This window comes from Carya illinoinensis, chromosome 13 (assembly GCF_018687715.1).
Source record: "Carya illinoinensis cultivar Pawnee chromosome 13, C.illinoinensisPawnee_v1, whole genome shotgun sequence".
Taxonomy (NCBI): Eukaryota; Viridiplantae; Streptophyta; class Magnoliopsida; order Fagales; family Juglandaceae; genus Carya; species Carya illinoinensis.
In genome coordinates, this window is record NC_056764.1 from 13,650,513 (window position 1) to 13,677,492 (window position 26,980).

The window sequence follows — 26,980 nt, forward strand, 5'->3', positions numbered from 1 at the left end:
AATTGCAAATAAAAATGGCTCTTTTGTTCACAAAAAAGATGTTCCAATTAACAAATGTTCTTGGAAATTCTTGCTCACATTGAATCATTTGTATCACATGCATTATGATCCCGATTCATAAATCTATTGATTCGATCCTTTTAGAAATACAAACAGTTTCTTCAACATCTTTTTCAAAATTTATAAAATGTTGATTGGTCCTATATTTCCTTATGGCTTTATGATTCAAAGAGCCCCGTAGATTTCTCAAATGTCGTTCTCCTCTAAAGAGAGAAAATGCCCTTTTTTCTTCATGATAACAAAATCCATCTATGATTTGTATCCATCTAAAGAGAGAAAATACCCTCCATCCCGAATGTTAACTAAAAGAAAGATGATGGAGAGCTACTTGGGTTAGGATGATGAACAGGACGACAGATATCAACACCATTGAGAACTACCCACCCATGATATTACTAATTAGAGGAAGAAGGTGGAGAGCTATTGGGAATACCAGCTTAATTCGGGTTGTTTGTATGGCACCTGACAGAATATACATAGACTTGGCCTCATTTTTCACCATTGTTAGCATGGGGTTTCTGGAATACAAGTAACTAGCATCTTCAATGTCCAATACTGATAGCAGTCTACACTTATTACTGGTAATAGCATGACATATCAACGGGTTCGAAACAGTTGCAGCGGAGACCCGTGCTATACCTGAAAACCTCAATGTCCAAAAGGTTATATTGGCAATTGAAACTACAGAACTCAGAACTCGATAGACAGGAGATTAGTAACCAGTGTCCATAAATTGCACATACAACGGAGCAAACATGGAATGCTTAACACAACACTAATCTTTAAACCCTAATCACTGTTGGAGAGGAATCTGGCTGACCAACTGATGAGGACTTTGACGCTTCCATTACCACTGGTGCCTGTTCCAAACAGCTCTGAGTATCATCACTGATCATTCCTATGGTCATCTTCTCCACTTCTTCTTGGGTATATATATGGATCTTGGACACCACATTACAGAACTCACTGCCACCAGGGAAAACAAGAGAGAAAATTATAAACGAGCCACAACTATCTCTAAGTTAGTCCAAAACAACCACAATCAAAAAAGGTTCATAGTTTCCTCCTTCCACCGCTTCATTCATTCTTTTTTAATTTCTATCTTCACCTATTTTAAATGTGCAAGCATACTTGTTTAATAAGTCTAAATCGTGCCAAGTTGTACATATGAATTTGAGTAGATTATCATTATTTAATTAAATGGCCAAACAAATAACAGGAGGTTATCCCATAAGAGAATACTTACTGCCATGGGTCATCCCCAACGACCATTACGTCATTCTCACTGTCGGTGTACAAGATCCGCCATCCTTTATCAGGATCTTGTAGAAGGCCTTCCATGCTAAACAGCCGCTCTAGTTCATTCAGCAGGTCACCATATCCATTCAGTCGGGAGAGATCGATGGCTCTTCCTACTAAGCTGCCTTGCTTATGAACCTTCACTAATGTTATGTAACATAAGTGGGCAAGTAAAAAGAGGCACAGAACTATCCAAAATTGATACTGTAGCTTACCTTAGTACAACTCCTCTTACCAGAAACTTGTGAGTTTGGAGTTTCTCCCGTCAAGGAAAACCCAAAAAGTTTACAGCCAGTGACATTCCCATTAAACTTCTCATCTATTGTATTCCTCATAGTTGCCCCTAAAGTAGGGGCAGCAGACACATTTTCTGCTGGCCTATGCTCATTTGATAGCTTTCGCAGCCCAAATTCATTCGTCACAACCCCTGTCTGAGTGGAAGAGGTGTTGAAGGAGACATTTTCTCTTGGTAAGTTAGTTGCATAAGATCGAGTTCTGGGATTTTGACCAACTTGGTAGATGTCATTATAAGGGAAATACATGCTTGGAAGGCTCTCTGTTTGCAGGGGGTAGAAATTAGGTTTTGGTTCTTGATACATATTGAAATAATTGCAACCAGGATTCAGTTTTCCCCAAGCATCCAAAGTGAATTCGGATTTTCTTGTCAATGATCTCAATGGGCATATTTCTTGACCTTGCAAGACCTTCGGAAATCTATCAGATTCCGCAAAGCCTGAAAAAGTGGCGGGATGGGCCTTCAAAAACTCTCCAATATTAGATTTTCCTATAGCAGTTGATACTCGATTTTGATACACAGGAGAATGCGTCTCAAAATCCAAGGGGTGGTTTACAGTATCACGTCCATAGATGGGTGATACGAAACCTACATTTTCTTGACCTTGCAAGACCTTAGGGGATCTTACAGACTCCTCAAAGTCCAAAAACCCAACCCCACCTGCTGCAAGAAAAATTATATTTCAAGGGAGCATGGATTAGGAAATACCGAGAATTAAATGCTATTTTTAGTATCTCAAAGGCAAGATATGTACCAGTGACAGGGTTGGCAGGTGCAGTTTCCTGTAGACTTGTCCTCAGTTTTTTAAGCCGTGGGGATGACTGAATGCTCAAGGGTGGGAGAGACACAGAAGGATCAATTTCCCATGGGGAAACTCGATCTTGATGACCACTTGCAATATCTTCATCCCATCTGACCTGTAGATGTTATAAAAAGGAAATGAATACTAAAATGGTAACGACATGGTCATTGGAGAACTCTAGTTTCTCAAAATTAATTTCATTACACAAAAAAGGTGGTTATGCTGGGCATTAATAAGATGCCTTTAAATGCCACAAAAGCATCCTCCAATGATACTAGGGTTGTACCTACTTCAATTTTAGACCGAAAAGCATCTGGATGGACATACAATCTGCAGATAAAGAGTGATGCCAAGGACAATTACTTGATTCAAGAATATTGGTTAAGAGATCATTGGATCAAAAAGGGAAATTTCTAGGTGACGTTTGTTAGCATTTCTTTTGGCATCTGGTAAAACTTAGCACTAATTTGATTAAATGGTGCACATTCATAAATCAAGAAAATAGCCTATTAAATCATCAAAGATAAATTCAAGTTAAAGAAAGATAACAAAACTCACCATCAAACATCTCCATCTGGAGTTGGGCCATCTGTAGGAATCCAAGTCACTCATTCCAGTGACGACGCCACTACACCTGCAAGCAAGCATACTCTGATGTTATATTCTGATAAGAGAATCACCTTGGGGGTAAACATGTTGGTCATCATGCTATTTGATCAGATCAAATCATAGCCGACCTTCTTTCAGGTGAGTCATCCATTTCAAATCTCATTTTGAATCTTGTCCCAATTGTCACTGGATTGGTGATGCTTTTGACATACTTTTGGTAGGATATTACAAACTCTGCATGAGTTGCCCTGCAATTAAACATCTTTTTAATATGTCACAGATTTCTTTCTCTCCAAGAATAGACGCCTGACTATTTATGCTTACAAATTTCAAAGAATGGTAGTAATACAACAACTATATGCACATAAACCGCTTCTCAATTTAGGAACACTCTTAGGCACGAAAGAAAAGCAACAAAAAGAATTATCAAAATTCATTGTTTCATATGGAGGAAAAGGGAGGGGACTAAATTATCTTGAAAAAAGGGAGTAACAATGAGAGGTAGTTTACATTGTAACATTCCGATTCAATGACTAATTTCTCTAATAACATCTATAATCTTGGAAAGATATATATTAATATTCTACAGCGTACACACACACACATATAAACATGTATAGATATATATAAAGACAAACCCTAGATACAAAAGGACTTTTTTAAGTATGTAACCAAAATTTGCATCATATTTTATATTAACTTTTTCTTTATAAACTACATGGATATCTAACACATATTTTTCTAGCTTCCCGTCTGACTGAAATCCTTTAAAGTACTAACTTGAAAAAATATCTCTAAACCTCGCAAGGGTGGTTGCTTCCTTGATTTCATGCCCATATGCTCTTCCACTCTCACATATACTTCATGATTCCACATACAATGTAATAACCCACAAAAAGTGAGCCACTTCTATACTTATACTTCAAATGACCAGTCAAAATTAAAACAATTAAAGCTTCTCAAAATCATCATAGGATCCGGTTTCACCTGGTAAATAACCAATGTGGAACTTGACACTCATTTAAACTCTATCATAACTTCATCAGCCTAGTGTGTGACAACCAATTCAAGACATTACAATCTTCTCCACTCAAAGCCCCGATGCCCATGTTACTGTAGTACTTCACTGCCAAACGGCATTAGTAGTTTGGCTCTAAAACCCTTTGTACTGTCCGAAGAAAAGCACTAGCTACATATGCGCTTATATATCACAAGAACTAATTGAAGTTACAATTAAAACTTCTTAAAATCAGTATATAGATCTGTTCCACCTAGTAAAGAATCCATGTGAGACTTGAGACTTGAGACAACCAATACAGACTGTATCATAATTTACCTACCCAAAGTGACAACCAACTCAAGGTGCTACATACAACGGTTAGGATGAGTGACTCTTTTGGAGTATGTTTGAGAACACAATACCTTGGAAAAATTCTGCCACATGCTGATGAAGTTAGCCATGCCCAGTTGTACTATTTTCATTGAGCAAATTCAACACAGACACGAAACTGGATCACCATTCTAAGGAATTTAGAGCTCCTAAAACCTTCTAGATTTGAGTTTTGCATTGGCTAAGTTGCATCAAAGGGACAATTCTTAATAAAAGGATCTTTTACATTATTTTTTGGAGTCATATTTTAGCAATATTACCTCCTCAGAGCATTTTTAAATCAGAACAATGTCTTCTTACTAATAAAAATAATAATAATAAAAATAGTGGCCTAGTTATGCAGAGTAGGTTTCAAATATGATACGATTGCTCTTGCGCAGGATTTTCTCTACTCAATTCAACTTTAAAACAGGATATTGACTTATTCTTATGCTTTAGGCCCCAGCTACAATTTCAAGTGTTAGGAAAGAAATGATTGTTAAGAGGCATCAAACCAGAATTCCCAAGCACTATATACTCAGTATACCGTGTTCACATACAGTTGTCTGCTGGTTGAGTTTCTGGCTAAAAGTCATCCACTGATGTAAACAAAGATACATAGCTTTTATTTCATCAAAGAAATCATCAATAACCACTAGGACTATTAGGAGTTCTTGATTTGTGCATCTAAAGCTAAATTTCCTATTTGCTTTCAGACATAACTTAAGGTGCTTCTCAAATCCTTTATTTGTTCCTTCACAAAATACTCAGCAATGCATCTATTACAACTCCTCTTCATGATCAGTTGTTGATGAGATACTAGTAATAGAAACCTTTAGGACCTTGTGATGGGATTATCGTAAAAAGACATGGCTTTAACTGTGGGGGAAGCAGTTTTATCTGACTATTGGAAAGCAAGTGTCAGTAACTGTTATGCGTTTGATCATGAATACTAAAAATTATACAAAATAAAAAAACAATAACACCAAGATATACTTAGTTCCCTCAATGACTTTTAGACGAGAGAATTTTCTCCTTATTCTCCTTGTTGTGGCATCTGAAAGCTTAGGACTTCTCTCTGTTTTCTTTTTTTTTTCTTTTTGCTAAGCGGTACACAACACACCAAAATCTTTCTATTCCAGTGGCGTTACAAACTAAAAGAAAAGGTTTCTTCAAAGAAAACCCCAAGGATATATATATACAGCCAAAAAGTTGATTCAGTTACAGACACCAAATTTGGGTAGGACTTGTAGAGTATGTCAGCTAGGAAATTTATTTCTCATTGGCTCAAAACTCAAGATCAATACGACTTCTAAAACCAGCATGGAAAAGAGGTTAGGCACGTGTCTTGATGAATTCACCAAGTCCCACTTTACACTTCCTTTTCCAGGACATCTCGACTTCTCTCATAGATGTAATGGTTTGGATTGGCTTTAATCACCAGATCTGCTCTCAGTGACATTTTACATCACATGCAACATTACTTGTTAGTTGGTAGTGGAACTCAGCTGGGGCAGCAGCTATAAAAAAGAAGCAAGCGATGCACTCGTACCCAAACTTTTCTTGCTTTAATGCAATAGAAGGACAGATACCACACTTTTTAGCTAGTACTTTCATGCTAATTGCCCTTTATGCCTATGGTCTAACTAAAATAAAGGCATTATTCAAGGACACGTGTGAACGTCTAATTCTGCTCTAGTCAACAAAAGAAGACGCAAGAAAAAAAATTAAAAAAAAAAAAAAAAAGAAAAAAAGAAAAGAAAAGAGATATGTTAATTAATTGAAGGTCCTATTATTGATCCCAGCATTTGTATTGCAAATATGCAGTTATGAGTAGTCTAACCGAACAGGAATTTCAACTAACATGATACAATTTAGAAACACTTCAATATGATTTCGATTTGTTGTTGCAGTATTGGAAGAATATCATATTTATGGTCTTGGAGAAGTTTCAAGGATTTACAACCGCTAACTTTCTTCTATCTTGGTCTCACCCGTCCTCACTATTGGCATAATTTCAGCAAAGGGCCAAGAGGTAGTACCTTGGACTGTAGAAAACATGAAACATGCTCTTCGTAGATATTGCATTGGCTACTAGAGAAAGCACTTTTGAGAGAGAATTCTCATTTCCAACAATTGAATCGGGAAGACCATTTCGAGGCCGTGCAGCTCTTCTAATTCCCAACCTCAGCTCTCCATTTTCACCCCTAGAAAGACCACCATAAATGGTTGAAGATATTAAGAATACTAAATAGTAAACAAAATTGCGGACATTTGGACACCAAATGGAATGAAGTTCCCAATTTTGTTTTCAAGCATCAAAAGCTCCTCCCTATATTAATGTTATTTGTTTAGCTCAACCGGGTAGTACAAGAAATCTGTCTATTAATTTCTTGTATAGAAACCTTTTAAGACATGCAGAAGCATATTTTTTATGTGTGGTTAAGTAACTATTCTTAATTGAATAAAGTAATATAAAAATTCCAATAAAAAATGAAATGGGCTGACTACCATGTGGTATCCAAATGCAATTAGAAATTTATTAAGCATGTATACCGTAAAAAGAGAACCGCATCCCCCGAAACAAGATTCTTTTGGCTTACAAAAATACTCCATCCTGTAGTGAGCAGATGCCGCCTTGGCTGACCTGTCAAGTAATTACACATTAATTACATTAATATTTACTACAATTAGACCTCATAACAGAGTTCTGTCAAAATTACCTCTATAAATATGTCGAAATCGCCACTCCACCCCATGCAGGTCTTTAGCAACAAGCTCTTGAGAGGGCCTCTGCTGCTTGTAATCCTGAAATAATGGAAATTCCATCATTTTTACAAAACTTTAACAGACTGAATCAGCTAAGTTATTTATTTTATAAGGCTGAGAATATAACATCCTAAAGTCACACCAGAGCAGGAAAACAGTCTTCAGCAGCTCTACGAGGAACGGAAAACCCCCCGTGGGTGCTGGTATCAGAAGCGGTAAGGGTTTTGCAGAACATGTGAGGAGTAGACTTTGTAGGTGATCCTCCAGCTCCATCGTCATCCACCCCCAACTCTCGAAGCTCTTTTCCATTTAAGCTTTTTCCCACCAACTAGAGAACACCGTGAACATCATCACAATAACATATATTTGAACTACTTAAAGTAGTATTCTAAAGAAAATTTAACTTCAAAACAATAAGAACCTTACATGTCAATTGAATACAACCCCCTACTGAAAAAGATAAAAATTTCTTGACTTATAAAACTGATGGTTTCTAAAACCAAGTATCAATAGTATGAAATTAAGAATAATACCTCTGGCTGAGGGAGCAAAGTAACCTGTGTATAGACCTCGTCATTCTCCCTGTTAGCCTGTTTCAAGAGAAAATAAATATTATTACCAAATTAAAAGAAACAAAAAGATGTTAAATTGTGTGAAAGCAAAATTGGAGGAAGCTGTAAGGAGGAAGAACACAGCATTCAACCCAGAAAAAAAAAAAAAAAAAAAAAAGGCTCGGAACTCACAAGTAGTTGGACATTTACAACCCTGCAGAAGATATGTGGTTGGAGATCAAAGGTTGGCATCTCCATGGGTGAGAAAGGAGAGGATGAGGCAGCCTGTTCTAAGTGACCTTGAGGGAAGTATACAACCACATTTCCTTTCTTGGGCAGAGTGGTGAGAGGTCCAGCACAAGCATGCCAGAGCTCCAGATAAATTGAAGAAGACACGGGTGTCGTAGACGAAATTGAGGAACATGAAGAAGTTGAAGAGGACAAACAACAGACACAACCACCCTTGCCACAGTCCCCATTACAATATGCATTCTTCTCCACCTCAGTCACTGCATAGTTCAGATCAATTTCCATGAACACCCCGGTGCTGTTATTGTGTGGCAGAGCAGGAGTACAACCAAAAGACTATCCACGAACAAAATATTAAAAAGAAAAAAGAAAACGAGAGGATGAGAGTAATCAAGTGGTCATAAGCAGGGTAGCACAAAGAAAAAAACTATAGAAAATGGAAATGGGGTCAAATCATGGTAAGGAATTCATATTTTTGAGGGATGCCCATAAAGCTGAAACAGGAGAGGAATGGTAGCGGATGAATAGAAAACAACAAGAAAGTCATGTTTGGAAGGATACCCAACAAGAGGGCTAAAAGATAGAAGAAAAGAAAGGGGGCATCAAATAATAACAAGAAATTCAAAGTATGATTCCTCCCCCATTTGCAGGTTCTGAGAAGAGGGAGCAGAAGCAGCAGACATGGACAATTGCACAGGAAGCACAGAAACAAAAGGCGAAAAAAGCCAATGTGGTAGTGGCTTTTGGACTTGGACTGTTAGAGAGAGAGAGAGAGACTGTGTTGGGTGGGGGGGACAGGCTAAGACAGTACAGAACCCACACAACCCCCATCCCTTTTTTTCCTTTTTAGTTTTTTGGTAAACCACCCTCTCTTCTTTGCTTTGTCTTAGCTTTATCTTTTTCTACTTTTATTAATAATTTCTTTCACTGTAAGTGAGCCCCGCCACCGAGACAAAAGTGGGGTTTTCATTCAATGCAACCAAACAAAAAAGAACAATTTTTTCTCAATCAATCAGAAAGCCAACCTCAACAATAAAAGCTACCCCATTAAAACTAAACCCATTTACAACCTCACGATTTATGGGTAGATTCACGTAATTAATTTTGCGACCATATTCTAATTAACACTCTTGAATGAAAGTACATGTACATATAATGATATAAAAAAGGGACCTACTGATTCAATTAATGGGTAATCTTCTCCATTTATGCTGCATTCACTTGGACAGTGCCTACAGTATAGTAGTTCATCTATACAGGGAGGGAGAGCTGTGAATGCAAAATTTGGGGCCCAGCGGAGTTTTGGCAGCAACTATCGTGGGCATGTTGTCAGTTGTTAGGACTCAGTGAGTGACTCAAGAGAGGTCTCTCAGCAGTCCTACTCTTTCTTTCTGTATCTCAAGTCTCATCACTCTTTGTTCTTTTATAATTTTTTTTTCTGAAGATACTCTTTCCAGTACTCGACCTAAAAGGCAGTGCCATCCAAACGCTTCTTTTTTGGATCTTTTTGAGGTCTCGTTTCTTTCTTCTTGCCTTCTACAGGAAACAGCAGACGGAGCTTTTCATCCTTCTTCTGTGCTCTGTGCCATGCAAAAGTATTATTATATGATAGATGATTTAACAAGCTACCATGAATCCTCTTGAATTTCTGGATCGAACAAGAAAAGAGGAAGTGGCTAAAAAATTGAAACTGAGTCCATTTCTTTTGAGCTTATACAATTTATTAGTTATGTTTAAGATTGATGTGCACAAAATATCGATATTAATATCAACATATTATGGGATATAATAATTTATAAATAACTATACTGAGCGGAGAAAGATCTATTTAGATAGAAAAATAATTCGTGCTTAAATAAAAATGATAAGAGCTTAGTTTGTGGTCTAGCAATCCTAGCATGTACTGTATAAATAATTCTTTGGACAAATAAGCATATAAACCTTTGTTTAGGCCCTATTTGGATGTTTTAGACTGAGTTGAGATGAGTTGAGTTTTTCATAAATAGTAATCACTTGAGATGGTAGAATAAGTTTTATAAGATCCACCTAGATGCATTTATAAGAAGTTGTGCAAGATTATAGATCTCGAGTGTAATGAAGTGTTGTATTGAAAAAAGTTGTGAGTCCTGCATGCAAAAAAGTTTTAAATTGAGATGAGTTTAGTGATTTGAGAGTGTGGTATTTTGATGTTAAACACAGCTTAAAATTAGATTAAAAAGAGTTTATTTCAGTTCAGTCAAATTTCTAGATTGAGCCATTTTGTGAGTTGGAATTTTGTAGTAAAAGTAGTTAAGAAAAACTAAGAATTTCATAAAAGAATACCAATTTTAAATCTCAAGCTCTCATGACATGCAAAAACTACTGAGAAAAAAAAAAAAAAAAAGATTATATCGACCCCAACAATGCCATAGTTGCCAACTTTGTTTTTATTGAATTGTGCATGTAAAGGTCAAATTTTTATCATTATTAAAGAAAAATTTTCAAATGTTAGACTTTTGGTACAAAGATAAGAGTATTTATACCATTTTTATTATTGAATCATTCAAACAAGCCATTGTACATCTCGGCATCATCTCTCTTAAAATACTCCAAAACTTGGGGATAAGTGTAAAAAGAACATAGAAAATGAAGGGAACAAAATAATATAGTTCAACTAAAAGTTTAAAATAATAGAGTAAATAGGGAAAAAAATGAGAGAAAGCATGAGATTATGGGCTTAATCGGTTCAAGTTTGGATATATTTTTTAATCGAATGAATCTAAACTAGATTTGGAATTATGAGAATTGATACAAATTAATTCATCTAGAAAATCAAAAATTTCAATTTTTTCAATTTTAGTCTGGCTCGGTTCGATTTTACAGTTGAGGTAGTTGTTTTTTCTAACTCAAATGAGATATTTTTTTACCCCATATATGATAGGGGTCAAAACATTAATTTCAAAAATGCCATGCATAAAAAGTAATTGTAAAAAATATATTTATCATATTATATACGAAAGTATGTAACTTAATATATAAAGGTAAATAATAACATGCTAATTACTAAATATTGATATTTATGGTTAAGAGTAAGTTTATATCAAGAAATCATTAATAATAAGATTAAAACTCCATGTTAAATTAATTTTGTCCCATTTAATCTTCAAATCACGAAAATGGGAACCAAAAGATCAATTGATTTCGATTGTTAAGAATCCAAACGGATCAAACCGGTTGTGAATTGGATCGGTCTGGTCATGTTGGGTTGGATCGGTTTTTCAATTTTTCCTTAGGGTGGCACTATAGTAGAGCTACCATTAGTTATTTTTTTACTTTTTTATATTTATTTTTAAATACTTTTAAATATTTTTTAATATTTAATAACATCATTAAAAAAATATTTCTTAATTACAAAATTACAAAATTAAAAACAAAATCTCCAACAAAAGCTACCAGAGATGAGATTAGTATTATCTTTTTCTTTATAGCACTCTCAATAACTCACGTAAAACTTAACTTTTTGTTAAATTTAAAAGAAAAAGTTCAAAATAACCCTCTAATAGATTATGTATTTCATCTTTAATATATAATTTACTAGGGTATCGCCTCTATATTTAATAGATACTTTATATGTATATATATATATATATATTTTTTTTATTATATTTTGAATCAATATTAATTTTAATTTGATTTAAAATAAATCATAATAATATGAGATTATATATGGAAGGATATTGTAAATATTAACAGATATGAGAATATTATTGATAATTAAAAAAATATATGAAATGAATAATAAAAAGATTAAAAATTATAATATTTAAATAATATAAAAAATAAATAAATTGATATATGATTTGTTATAAAAATTAATATGTAAAATAATAAAAATAAATTTTAATAATACATTTTAAAAGATGAGATAAAAGACCATTGAGAGTGTACACAGCTCCTACACCATTGATCGAGTTTGAAAAAGCAAGGGAATTCACGTGTGTGAAGAGCGAGTGGAAAAGAGAAATTCGAGGTGCCTTCCGCGCTGTTTCGTAGAGCCCACATACATTCTTCTCCCTCACTCTCTCTCTCTATCTCATTTCTCTCGAAGCCTCGGTATTTCAAATTTGATAAGCCCTCGTACTTTACTTTTATTTACTAAACTATCCTTCCCTCTCTTTCTCCTTTACTGACATTTTGCAGCGCACGAGAACTTTTCTTTTATTTATTTACGAGAATTAAGAAATATTTTTAAAAGAATAAGGTTAGTTTGTCCATTCAAATACACTGTTCATGTATATCGTTTAAAAAAATAATTTATTGATTTTTACTTAATAATTAAAAAATAATTTTTAATATATTAATGTATTTTTATATTTTTTTAAAATATTTAAATATGTTTTAAAATATGAAAAGAAAAAAAATAAAAAAGAAAAAAATAATTTTGACCTATGTGGCAAACCCAACGATAACCACTAGAAGATATAATAGTACGAACCTTTTCAAAAATAAATAAATTTCGTAAAAATAAACTAGAAAGGGTTAGCAAACCTGTATTTCACTGCCCCACCCCCGTTGGGGAGTATGCAATTACTCTTAAAGTTGTGAAGTGTATTCATTTGCAAATCTTTCGCTTCTTCCACTTTAAAAACTTTTAAAGAGTATGGCCGGGAAAAAAAAAATCGAAAAAACAATGAATCGGATCAAACTCGGTCCTATTTCGGGTTTAGAATTTAGAACATTAGTTGGTTTTATGGCTACAAATAAATCAAATCGAGTCGAATTTGAATAAGAGGACTCGAACTTGATTAATATGTTTATTCTCTCGAATTCAAAAAAAATTCAAATATTTTTGCTCGAACTCGGTTTGTTAACTATTAATGTTGTTCGAATTCAACTCGAACTCGATTAAAAATAAACAAACGACTCAAGCTCGAACTCGATTTTTTATTTTGAAATTTCTAATCTTATCTTTTGATTAATAAAAACAAATTACAAAAAAGAACTCTTAACTATTTAACTATTCAACCAAATAATTTTGATTTAAAGTTCTTATAGTATAACTTTTTTATATATAAAAATAACTTATAGTTATAAATTAAAAGAATAATACACAGGATAAATGCAATAAACTAAATTATTTAATACATATAGATAATATAATAAATTAGTAGTTGTAGTTGTATGATATATTATCATACAAATTATCTCATACATATTTTGGGAACATAATATATCCATATTAAATAAGGTAAACTCTAAATAAATTAATAATATATAATTAAGTATATAAAATATAATTAACATGTAATATATATAACACATATAAAACATATTACAAGTTTCAAAACTAGCTCAAACGAGTCAAGTCGAATTTATATGAATTTTGTTCACGAGTCTAAATATAGTTAAGCCGAGTTTATACAAGTTTTGTTCATTTAATATTCGAACCTATATTATTATTTATAAACATCTCATTTATTAGGTGAATCGAGTTCAAACCGAGTATACACGAGTCAAGCTCAAGTTGTTCACGAGCTACTATATTTATTTGCAGCCCTCGTTGGTTCGAACCGGACCGGTACATAGGTTTAATATATATTATTTTAAATTTTTTATATTATATATAATCTTTTATATTATATTATATATATTATATACTAAATTGCTAATTAATACAATATAAAATTTTAAAATCTTATTATTCATGTCTATTAATGTTATAATACAAAATTAATATAATATTTGAATTTTGATTATGATATAACATAAATTAATTTTATAATTTTTTATATAACATTTGAATTTTGAAATAACATATAAATTTTAATTTTATAATATAAAATTAATATAACATAAAATTATAGATACGGTTCAATCACTTGCTAAAATTTTGTTGAAATATAATTTTGTTTATCCGTAAAACAAAAAATTCCAATTTCAATGGTGAATTGGTCCAATATTAATTTTTAGATTTTACCAATATAACTAAATGGCTACAAGACTATATAGTTAGGGCCTGGTTTGGTTACTAAGATCCACAATTTTTCTTATCCAAACATATTATTTCATTTCTAAATTTTAAAAATATCTACTTAAATAAATAGGAAATCTAACAAAAAACAGTGATAAACAATAAAATCGGATAGTGAACAGTGTGCGAATAGTGCAAGGACAATGTGTAAATAGTAATGAACAATGCTTAATTTGGCTGAAAATTAAAATAGTGGGACACACACATTTTTCAAATTTCAAAAATTAAAAATTATCTCATTTCATTTCACTATCCAAACACACATTTTTTTTACAACCTATTTCATTTCATCTTAACTAAAAGCTTTCACTACTATTTAAAATATCTCATCTCATTTCATCTCATTTGAACTGTATATTTTTAATATTTATATAATTATATTCATAAAATATTGAATTACATATAAATATATATATTCATAATAAGTACTACACATATCATGAATATGGTGAACCATATAAATATATAATACGATGTACTTTTATATTTGAGCTGAGTTTTGTACAATCTTTTTCACGAACTTTAATTGCGTAGGCAAGTTTTACATATGTTTGTATAATTTAATAATTGAGTTTAATTTTTCATTCACAAATAGCCTGTTTAATAACTTAATTAAGTCGAATTAGAGTTTAATCCTATCAGATTGGAGTTACCTATCGAGCGATATTATTCATATAATTGCTGTAGAGATTAAATAATTAACTTATAAGAAGCTTCTTTAACTTAACATTTTGTCATTATTTGTTATTAATTATTATTATTTTTCTTTTTGTGCATTATTTCATAATATGAAATTTAAGTTAAAAATGGTCCTTTTATGTCCCCAAAGAAGAGATGCTATTATTGTACAACAATCTCATAAGAGCCAATCACAATGTATGGAGGGAGAATTTAGCCCATGAAATTATGAATGGCAAATTCTTTGATGGCTACGTGACAGCCTAGCTCAATTCGTTGCCAAATGCAATAGACAAAAAGAAAGAATGCTACATGCAGATCCTTCGCTCCTTTTTTTAAAGGAAAAAACTCGTTAGAAAGTGATTAGGTAAAAGTAATTTTATAAATTGACATAATTTGATGTAGTTCATTAAATAATAAAATTATTTTTATTATAAAATAAATTTAATAGATTAGATGAAAGTATATTAATTTGAAGAATTATTTCTTTGTGGATATAGCAAAACTCTTTTTTAAACCTTTTTTTTTTTTCGTTTCCTTTTGCTATATATAATTCATGTAAACCCTATTCATATATATATATATATATATATTTTATATCTTTAAACATTTTTTAAAAAAAAAACATAATATCATTAAAAAATATTTACTTAATTACTAAGTAAAAAAATAAACAATCGGTAACCATCCTCACAGTATTTTATCAATGACTTTTGCTATATATAAATAAAGTTACGTACTAATCTGCGCACTAATACTGATTTTTTCATATTTAAAATTTAAATTAGTACTATTTTCAATAAAATATACTTTTTGACTAATTACATTAGATTGATGTACATATTAATGCATAATTATATTTGCAACTAAATTTTTCTTTTATCAGTGGCTTCAGCATTATTAATTTTTTAAAGGAGGAATGGAGATGTCATAAAAAATTATATCATATCTCTCTCTCTCTCTCTCTCTCTTACATACAATTTGAAAGTTAATTTATGATGATGCATCAATATATAGAAATAATGAAAGGTGTATATGTAATAATAAAATAATTGTAAAAAATAAAAAATGTGTTTTGGTATAATACTTCGGTTGGTCGACAATGAATAATAGTGCCAAAAGTAATTTACATAATGAACAAAATACAGATCATAATCTGAAAAGAGATCAAAATCAAATGAATTACACTATAAATACCATGCATCATTGCACATCACTAATATGCTTAATATAGAATTTAAGACTTTTATATCACACGTTGCATATGTGACATAATTTAATATTAAAAATTGAATCTTACGAATCAAATCTTAGTATTTAAGTGATGTGAATGATATGTTCTATACATTCGTTTGAAGATAGTACATGTATAAATATTCTTGATTATAAGTACTTTTTCAAGCTCGATCGATCATTTACATTTTGTGTATTCATATTATCATGCATTAACTTCTAATCATCGACCTCCAAGCTACGTTTTGTCTGAACTTAGGTTGTAAACCTAGGTTTCCAATTAGCTAGCTTCTCCATTAATGGAATGTCACATATTCGGACCTCTGACCTGAAAGCACTAAACAAATTCACGTGAAAAAGAGAGAGAGAGAGAGAGAGAGAGAGAGAGAGAGAGAGAGAGAGAGAGAGAGAGAGAATGGTTCCTATATATTCGATTGAAATGCACATGCATTCAGCAAGCAAGACGACAGATTCTGATATGGACATCGCCTAAAAGCTTGTCTCTGCTTTTGACTTTCATATATTTAGCTGTTTAATTATGCAAACTTCCATGGGAAGATATATACTATTCCAGTCCAAGTCACAATCCAAGAGTTTGTCCAAATAAATCAAAAAAGGAAAAAAAAAAAAAAAAATCTTTGAAACCCAAACCTTGATGGTGACGAACCCCAGCTGATGAGAGTTACAGCTTTATATATTTTAGTGATAGAAATTAAGATGAAGAAGCTTAGAGGATAAGAACAAGGCAGAGACTATAAGGACTACATCTTTACCATTATTAATTGTGATTGAATATAAAGCGAAAGTATATATATAGAAATGTGATAAGGTAAATATTTTGATTATTATAAAAATAAAAAAGTAATATTACATATAATCGTGAAGTACACAAATACTGTATAGTCACTTTAAAAAAAAGTGTGGTTCATTATTAAAAAATAATTTTTTTTCGTATGGATCATGTATTTATTCACTTTTTTTAAAATGAATGTGTAGCTCTTGTACAGTCACAACTACAACTATCTTTTTTCAATTTCTTAATTATTTGATAATTATGAAAATCAAAATATTTAGAAAATTAGATTTTTAGTTTATTATTATGTTTAACATTTAGGATTAATCTTATGTGTTTCAATATTTACCTAAAGAGCTGTGCTTGGGAAACCGAAGAAGAAAATGATCTTCAGTAACAATCTAAATCTGTTGTTACGTACCTAGCTAGGTCATTGTGAAAACGTGTAGTAATTATGATGAAATGTATGGAAAAGAGAAAGTAAAATAATATAAAGATTTAACGTGGTTCTGCAGTGTGCCTAAATCTATAAGAGTGAGCGGTAGCTGAAATTTTACTATACGAAACTAGAGTTACATTAGATACCTTTTACTGACCCTAGCCATATAGGGGGTTTTATAAAATTCTTAAAACGGATACATAATTAGGAATTGTTACGATAATTGATTTTCCTTGCAATCAAAATCTATTGCAAAGGAGATGAAATTGAATATGGAGCATAATAGTGAAGAAATGGTGGCATCCCTTATTGACATAAACACAATGTGGTGGAATGTAGAGAAAGTTAAAACTCTATTCAATCCAAGTGTGAATGCTGATATTATGAAAATAGTCATCAGCCCAGGAGAGTATAAAGATAGGTGGCTATGGAAATATGAAAAAAAAAAAAACACTTTTAGTGTTAAAAGTGCTTACAAATTTTTTAGAACAATTTTCAAAAGAGACTAGGGTGAGAATTCAAATGTTCATAATCACAACCAGTTGTGGAATGTGATTTGGAAGATGAGGATTTCTAACAAAATCAGAATATTTGCTGGGAGAGCTTGTTGGGTAGGACTTCCTACGAAAGCTAATCTGAGAAAGAAGAAAGTGGAGGTTGAAGCCATATGTGATTTCTGAAAACATAACTTGGAAGATCTTAAACATGCCTTAATTTATTGCCCCTCTACTCAAAAAGCGTGGAACAACCATATTTATGCTATGATGGATATAGAAGAAAATATGCCTATCATGAATATAGCTTTGTTTTTACTAGGTATAGGAGATATAAATGATCTCACCACTTTCTTCTTAATAGCCTGGGCTTTATCGTATAGGAGGAATAAGATGTCAGCTGAGAAATTCTACTTGGAATCCACACAACTAATTAACTATGCCATTTCTATGCAGAACATTTATAAAAAATTTGTATTGTTTCCAAGTACAAAAGTAGAGAAAATGTGTTGTTGGAAACTTTCACCTCCTGGCTATCTTAAACTTAATTGGATGGTGCAATGTGTTTTTACCTCCATAATGTAAAGTAATAGTAATTATAAGAGATGAGCATGACACTCCGGTAAAGGCTATTAGTAAAATTGGGAATGAAATATGTGATCATGAGACCATTGAGCTCCTTGTAATGTTGAGAGGTTTACAACTCCGTGCACATTTGGAGTTTTCAAATTTAATTCTTGAAAGTGATAGTATGTTGATGATGAAGACTTTACAAGAGATTCGTGCTTCTTTTTAAAGTCTTAAAAATCTGCTGACAGAAGTGAAGGGTATGTTACACACTTTTTTTGAAAGTATTAGGTATCACGAGTAATATATATATACAAGTCTCGTGCGATACTTTTTGTTAAAAAATAAGTTCTATCAAAAAAATTAATTTTTTAAAAAAATTTCGCGGTGGATTCACTTTTTCAGGAACTTGCACAATGTTTATACAAATCCTTACTCATTATTTTCTTATACATATTTTCTTTATTTTAGATTTTAACCTCTTAATTATTTTTCTTAATATATAATATTGTCAATATATTTTTATTTTATTAATTAATTTATAAAATAAATGGTAAATAGGAGAGCAAGGTGATCCACGCCTTGTTGAATGCACGTGAGGAATGCATCCTTTCTTTTTATAACATCCCAAAAGAAAGATAGGTGACAGACATTATGGCACAGATACTGAGATGTCACACCAACATTTTTGTCGCTGAATATAAATTGATAATCACTTTTTTAAAAGCACATCACGAAACACTGGCAAAGCAAATTTAGCTGAAGATGGCAGTAGAAATTTAGTACTGACTCGTGTCGTTTACTTCTGTTTTTTTTGTTTTTTTTTTTAAATGTTAATTGTCTTTAAAAAATATACAAAAAACATTTATTTCTCCACGGATACATGTTAAAAATTATGAAATTTAAATTAAAAAAACTGAAAAAATACATATATATTAACTTTGCATCACGTTTTGCCTGTTTGTTTGCTTAAAATTTATAATCGCCCGCATTCATCGTACCCTTTCTCATGTGTCAATGTCTCTCTAAGCCCAATGCTTTTATAGGATGCCCCTACTTACTAGCTAGGCAATAGGCAATAGGCAATAGGCGTGCCTGCACCTGTCGTGGTGGTGGTTGTTAGCATTCACTTGTCCATTGTTGTGACATGATATTCTCTCCGATAATAATAATAATATAATAAATTTATAAATTGAGATAATTTAATATAATCTATTAAAAAAATTTATAAAATAAATAGTTTTATAATTTGATATATTATATATTAATTTATAAATTTATTTTTATGAATTTTTTTATAATTAAAATAATAAAAATAATATTTTAATTTTTTTTTTAGATTAAGAATATATCTAGACAATACGATCATTCTCAAAATTTTTTGTAATTTTATTTTTAAATATTAATAAAACATAAAACATTTTTTAATTTTGAGTTTTCAAATTCATTTCATCTAATTAATATTGAAACATAAAAATTAATATAATTTTTATAAACTTAAAAACAAAACACAAAAATCAATACTTTTTTTAAAACTTTAAAACAAATATTATATTAACAAATTATATTTAATTTTATAATATTTTTATTTAATTTTTTTTATCCCTCCTTATCTAAAATTCAATAAAAATATATTTTCACTCAAATTATTTTACTGTTTACAAAATTATGAGATATTTCAGTGTCCGAACATGTCCTAAATCTGTCGCTTGTTTTCAACAATCGCCTTATGGTACGTGTCGTTCCACCATATTTGCAGCCCCTTAGTTTCACCGTACCACACCGCTGAGGTCACCATTCCAGCAGCGCGAGGCACGTGTGCTGCCCCCATTTTTGGTGGCTGTCATTCACCCTCACCTCCCGTGGCTTGTTTGTGCTTCTGGAGTTTCAAATCACACTTATACCACCCTTTTTGATTGATATTGGAAGCCTTCTTTGTCCGGAGATATCAGCATATACTCTCATACTATTAAAACATAAATATAAATAATAACATCCATTTCTTTCTAACAATTTAAACTTTTATATTAAGTCATGATTTCACTCATTTAAATTAAGCATTTTACGTTTAGGCTGTTGAACCCGCTTATTAAGAGAAAGTATAGCTGGCTCACACGCGAAGGAAATGTTAAAATATAATATAAATATAAATAATATCCATTCTCATTAATTTAATCTTTTGGAATAAACAGTAATTTCACGTTTATTAATTTTGAGTAATGACATATATATAATTTTTTTTATGATTTTATATATACTTATATTTTAAATTGATAATATTTCTATAAAGCGATATTATTTTTATAAGTTAATTTTATAAAAACGTCTCTTATTTAAAACGTAATTGTGTAAAGAATTATAAAAAAACTTACAAGAATATAACTTGCTTTTAAATTTTGTTAATTTTATCTTATTTAGGAAAGAAAAAAGACCCAACGTGAGGAGGTTGTTGCAGTGCAGTCTAAAAAGCCGATTTACTTAAGGTTAAGGTGCGTGCCCAGCAAACTGTCTGATTCCCAAAATAGACCTTGTGGGCCTCTTTTAGGGGGACAAATGGTATCCCCATTATTACAAACTTCCAATTGGAGAATCACAGGCATGTAAACTAGCTAGCTGCTTTTAGCAAAGTTTAATATTTGACGAAAAAGAAAAAGTAATGGTCACACATTCATCATTGATTTTTAAGGATAATACATAATTCAGAAACATTGTTATGGATAAAAGATCTTGTGGTCTGGGGCTAAGATATGTTTTCAGAGGCTTTCATCATCGCTAAATTATGACAAAGGAAAAGATTCATAACCATAACATCCGGTGGGAGTCATGCAAAGCTTTACAAACCTCTGTCGGGTTTGATAATTTGAGAAGACAAATCCATAAAAAAGGTATATAATAATGTAGGACATGCCACAAGTGGGCGTTGTCGACGAAGCCAAACTGTTTCCTCGTTATTTTCCATAAGCAAAGCTGGGAGCTTGGGAGTTACTCTAATTTGGAGGGGCCGCTTTGGTCGATTGAAAGGAAAAGCAATGGGTTATTATGTTGGGTTGGTTTTAGCCTTACAGGGAAACCAGTTTCCATCAGGCTTATGGCTATCTCTTTTGTTTCCCTGCTTCCATGGTACCTATAATACAATCTCCAAACAAAACAAAACTGTGTCTGTGTATGCGCCCTTTTAGATGTCCAAAACATGGATTCCCTGATTTCCAGACACAAAGGAAGGTGTGACCTTTTTTCATGTGACCATGTCCTTTCGGGAATAAGATCTGTCTCATATCTTTGCAAATCTCCTCATGCAAATTAGTTGTTATAACATCATCCTCAACTGTTATACCCATCAAATCTTTGGGCTACCTGACAAAAACTAATGGTCATTCCTGGTCTGGTTTTGGGGTCCTAATCTCTCCTCTATGGCAATTGGCTGGCTACAAGCTTGAAAAGATGTTTTGCTTTGTGCAGAATGAATTAAGAACCTTTCTGCATAACTGGAAGCCACTGAAACCAAATTCTAACTGGCTTTTGAGTTTTGTTGATCAGCCATGTTAACCTGATCACATTGATGTATTTTGCTTTATAATGATAAACAAGAGTGACCATATTTTTTTCTTTCTTTTGCCTGCCTTTTGGGCCCAGCAAGTAGTGTATTAAGTTCCTGTTTTGGTCAAATTTTGTCTGGGCCAACATGCTTTTGATAACTTTCAGGAAGTGGGCTCCAATTATTTCTTTGTTTTGTCGAATGCGTGATTTAGTTCCATTCACAAATCGGGGTTATCTGATACACAGCATGATCGGGAAATAAGTGGAATTTCCCTTCAAATGTTTCTGGGGGAAGAGGTTTGTCTTTGTCTTGTGTCTAGGGTTAAAATTTCCAACATCTTGTTGGAAACATGTTTATTTCCAAAACAAAATCAGGCACGTTTCATCAGGCTGGCAATTGCTTAACGCGACGAGGAGTTTTAAGCAATACGATGCTCATAATGGCATGACCAATTCAGTGGGCTTGTCGTTTTAAAGTTATCTTTTTTATGAACATGATATGGTACGGGAGGTAGGGAGCAAATTGTGAAGGAGGGTTACCACATTGTCTTAGTGCTACTTGTTTTGGTTATCTAAAATCCGGGCTTTACTTATATTTCAGACTATATATATTATATACGCGGCATGGATGAGCACCCACGCCTTTAAAACGCAAGTGAGCCTCTCATGCGCAAGTATCGCTTTATGTGTTTTCAATAAGTTATCGCAAATCTGGACCATGCATGACTGTGATTGATGGCCTTATTGCCGAGCATAAGGTTATGGTTATCTCCATCACAAAGCTTATATTTAAGTATTCAACTAATAAATTCATGCACAGTTAAGTTTGCCTGGCCTACCAACAGCTATACATTATGACAAAACACAGCGTTTATTTTCTTAAGCAAGTGATGATATATTAATGAAATATCATAGCTGCCGATGCATGCAAAAGGTTGGTAACCGAAAAAAAATAAAAGGCGAAGGAAACTGAGTGGCACAAACCCATCATTGTGCAGGATAGTTAGGACACAACGCCCAATGCAAGTTCATATATAGGTAACAACTATGAAGTAACGACTGATCAAGGCCAGGTTGGTGTACTTAGTTCTGGGTTGAGTCCTATGAATTACGATTGTAGTAGCATTCACACTTTTGGATTCATCGGATTCGGATTGAGGGAGTTTTTCTTAAATTTTGATCAGGATTTTGTTTTAGGATACTCGATACTAATAATAATAATAAAAAATTCTAATGATGTAGATGGGCCTGATGCACCTCTCTAAGGCTGGTCGTCTTTGGTCCAGGTTATATGGTGGCAACAGCTGCATGGGGATCCGAGGTATAGGTGAAAGTCGCCAGCTGTGGAAACCATATGAACTGCACATGATCTTATGTCAATTTGCACCTGGACCGGTTTTTTCCCCGGTCTGCCAGGATTTTATACGGATGGGTATCCAGGTTTCGGATTTATATCCGGTAATGGTAACCGGATCTTATATATTTTTTTAAGAGAAATGTTGCCGTGCCTCCTCATGTGTATCGCTATAGTGTACCGTTACCTTTTTTTTTTTTTTTTTTTTTTTTTTTTTTATTACCTTAGTGATTAAGAAAGTGATTAAAAAATATAAACAAAAAAATTGAAAAAAAAAAAAACCAAGAATGCTACGCCTAGCAGTATGGTAGAGGCAACATAGCAGCCGCTCCCTTTTTTTAAACAAGTACCTTATAGATAAAACCACAACGTTTTGAATTTATTTGTAACTCTAATTTTAAAATTTTGACTTTGATTAAATCAATTGTTATGTGATTCTAGACTAGTTTGTATTGAAGTTTTATGGTTTTACTATTTTGACGCCTGGGTTTCAATTTAATTGAATGAGAAAATCTATTCGTAGTCCGGTCTATCTAATCACACACCACACGAATCCCACGTGGCAAACTAGTCTAACAACAACTCCGGTCCAACTCATAAATCTTGACTCTCCCTCCGCGAAACAGATTTTCCTCTATTGTCTCTTGAATCTCGACCACTCCCTCTCTCTCCTCTCCCTCCTTAAATCTAGACCTTTATAAATCATGACCTCCCTTCAGAAATCCTCCTCTCAAGACTCTTGACTACCACGATGGCAACTCGACCCCTTGAGCCCGATGTAGGACGGAGCTCGACCCCCAGAAAAGAGACAGATCTCGACCTCGAGAGAGAGAGAGAGCTTCTTGCCGGTGTTCTTCACAAAGTCGATTAACACTCATTTTTCCAAATGCCGTGTAAAGTACCAAGTGATTGCAATCTCATTGTTATGGTGATTGTAATCTAGGCCATGGAAATATGTAGGCATATGGGCTGATAACGCCACTTTGAGAAATGAATAGCAAGTGTTTGTAAAAAAGACTCAAAGAAAACATTCTGCTCCTCAGTTATTGAATACTCATAGTGCCCCTCAGTTTGGTACCCTTGATATATTTGATTTAGTTTTCTGTCTTCTAGGAAGTCGACATAAGTTTGGTATCCTATAACCATCATTCGTCTTCAACCATGGACGCGAGCTAAATGCCTGTGTGAGTTAAAAGAAAAGCACAAAAACAAGGCATAACAAAGAGATTTCAGGACATAACAAATAAGAAAAATGGAAATGGCTCAAAGATTATAAAATAGGAAAAAAAAAAAAAAAGAACCTGTGAGGTTGAATGTGGAGGTGAAGATTCACGAGTAGAATGCGGTGGGTTGGTCATGGCTTGGATCTCTTCAGCGATCTCAGACGATGATGGACGTGAAGAGGCTGTTGGCTTGGATCTCTCTAAATGCATGTTTAACTAAAATTAAAAAAAAAAAAAGAAAAAAGAAAAAAAAAGCCACATCATGCTTCGTGTGGTGTACGTGGGGAACAAGGTCGAGGAGTATAAGCTCTCTTATCGAATTATTTGTAATTCCCAGGTGTCCGGTTTGTAACTACGATTTTCCTCTAATATAAGTGAGGGTAATCAATAAACTTGGAGTATCGTCCTCTTCCCTAAAAACAAAAAGGTATCATTAACTATTTGTGAAAATGTCATGCTAATACCAATGAATTGATGTCACAGGTCATCTATAAAATAAAAATAAAAACTTAAAAAATATTTTAAGATATGAAAAGTCTTTATAAAAATATTTTAAGATATGAAAAGTCTTTGTGGAGGAGACAAGTTTTCCTATTAAACCCAACGGGCCCACTACAATGCCCAGGGCCAAGCCTGGATGACTGGGCCTCGAGAGAACATATCGTGTAGGCTATATGCCATAACATCACGGTAGACGAGATGAGAATTTAACAAACTCGTAACGGTCAAGAGATCTTGATAACTCTCCTTAGATCAGATCAATTACAAGTAACATGAGGGAAATTTAAATAATGAGCAGCACCCAATCTGATTTCAAATAAAGGATAAGGTATTAGTAGGCCCTAGACATTTCTAGAGAGAGAAACTTTACCTTCTCTCTAGAAAACCACTCAAACCAAAAACAATCCAGGAGTCAGGACTTCCTCCCTCCCTCCTCCCCACTGTGATCCCTTCTTCTCCCGTATGTGTTCTCGTGTTTTGGTTTTGTTTTAGTTTTTTTAGTCAAAGCATGGAGAAGTGGTGTTTCAATGTCTCCCTTATGGTCTGCAACCACCACAGGGTTCCTAAGCTGCTGATCTTTCAGATTGTTAAAGTGTTCGTCAAAAGGAGCAGTGCGTGCTCCTCACACGTGAGTCGAAGTGTGGGCGTGGCTTCACTCGCCACCAAATAGAAGGGTTTTTTCTGCCACCACGCGTGGCTTTTCTGGGGCTCGCGACTCCGGTAGTTTCAGTATCGATGGTCTAGCACACTCCTAGCTTGGTGCATGTCCTTCATGCGGCACTACAACCTCCTTGCTCAGTGTTTTTTCAGCTTTTTGTGTATTTCTAGTTTTGTTTTGTTGAGTTTATGTTTTGTTTGATATTCTTGTGTATTTCATCTCGTTTGTTTGTGTTCTAGGTAAAAATAATAAGTAATAGGCAATTGGACATGCTGTCCATAGTAGGAGAACGTTGGTTTTCTTGCTCCTTCTTTGGAGGATAGGGGTTGGTGGTCTCTCTCCTCTTTTGGAGGTTGGGGATGGATATCTCTATTTATATAGAGTGGTGTTATTCTCAAAAAAATTGAGATGTACGTCTCTATTGTTATAGAATTTCGCATCTCAGAAGGTTTTGTCTCAGAGAGTTTATTGAAGTTAAGACAATATTTGCCCCAAAGGAATTTGTGTGCGAGGAAGCCCTAACTAGTGAATAGTTTGACTTGTAATATGGATTTTTTTCCTGTATTTATTAGTCATAGTTGTAACTTCCTTCATGAATAAAATGAAGTCTATTTTCCATAAAAAAAAAAGGATAAGGTAAGGCCCAAAGGGGGCACCCAGCACCACTTTATATATATATCCATCAACCAGCACTCTAAGAGGTACGCAAATTTTTTTGTTTTATGATTGGTACTAGGCAATTCTCATAACTTAGGCATTGGAGGTGTCTCTACACCTTTGAGCCTTTTCATCCCCTTCTTGCTGTAGGTTTAGCACGGACAGGAGTGCGAAACATGTCTAGAACAGTTGGTGCTATCTGTGGGATATGTTATTGTACTTTTCCCTTGAAAAATGTGCCTGTCGCATGCCTACCACTACACAATTTCAAGCAACGAGGGATCAATAAACATCATCTATGAACATGGAGAACAAGTTAGCATAGTAGGAGGAATAGCTGAAAAAGGTAACATCTGAATTGAAGGCCCTGCAGTGTGAAAACGACGCTCTTAGACTGCAAAATGGAGTGTTAGGAGAAGACGTTGTATCGAGACAAGTCGATAGGATGGAGGCAGAGTCACAAAGCACAGGTAGACCTCTCCATGGCGATGAAGAAGCAAAGAAAATGCACAATGACCTTTGGAGTCTCATGGATAAATACGAGGAGATGGATGAAAAATAGGAGCGTCTTCCTCGGTGGACCAACTACTCACCAATACAAACTTGCCGTACAGCGCAGAAATTATGGCAGTTCCCCTCTCGTCGAAGTTTAAGGTCTCGTCAATAGAGATGTACGACGGAATCAAGGACCCTCTTGAACACCTAGAGACTTTTAAAGCCCACATGACATTTCATGGATTTCCTAGAGAGATCGTGTGCCGAGCTTTCCCTTTAACCTTGAAGAGAGCTACTCGAAGATGGTTTAGGGCCTTACAACTAGGTTCCATTGATAG

The 26,980-nt window shown here is 33.4% G+C and overlaps 1 protein-coding gene across 5 annotated transcripts; it reads right to left on the bottom strand.

The window, feature by feature from the left end:
- Window positions 1–584: 584 nt before the first annotated feature.
- On the bottom strand, window positions 585–8,824 carry LOC122291955 (auxin response factor 4). Of its 5 annotated transcripts, none has more exons than XM_043100026.1 (12): window positions 7,947–8,823; window positions 7,737–7,793; window positions 7,346–7,531; window positions 7,158–7,242; window positions 6,991–7,081; window positions 6,477–6,641; window positions 3,194–3,313; window positions 3,015–3,090; window positions 2,409–2,571; window positions 1,595–2,317; window positions 1,307–1,502; window positions 585–1,026 (listed from the first exon to the last, which is right to left on the bottom strand). In XM_043100026.1, the coding sequence occupies exons 1-12, from the start codon at window positions 8,286–8,288 to the stop codon at window positions 843–845; spliced, it is 2,388 nt and encodes a 795-aa protein (XP_042955960.1). In that variant the 5' UTR covers window positions 8,289–8,823; the 3' UTR covers window positions 585–842. The 5 variants fall into 5 exon arrangements, with proteins under 5 accessions (XP_042955960.1, XP_042955959.1, XP_042955958.1 ...); XM_043100025.1 differs by having other exon boundaries at window positions 1,307–1,497; window positions 1,575–2,314; window positions 7,947–8,819; XM_043100024.1 differs by having other exon boundaries at window positions 1,307–1,497; window positions 1,575–2,317; window positions 7,947–8,819.
- Between the last annotated feature and the right edge of the window lie 18,156 nt (window positions 8,825–26,980).

Bases quoted from the DNA above. Each gene is read 5' to 3' on its own strand.
- LOC122291955 (XM_043100024.1), bottom strand. From the start codon at position 8,288: ATGGAAATTGATCTGAACTATGCAGTGACTGAGGTGGAGAAGAATGCA. The intron at 3,314-6,476 runs GTACTACCTCTT...GTTTAATTGCAG, and splicing joins CATGTTTTCTACAGTCCAAG to GGCAACTCATGCAGAGTTTG. The intron at 2,318-2,408 runs GTACATATCTTG...TTTTTCTTGCAG, and splicing joins ACCTGCCAACCCTGTCACTG to CAGGTGGGGTTGGGTTTTTG.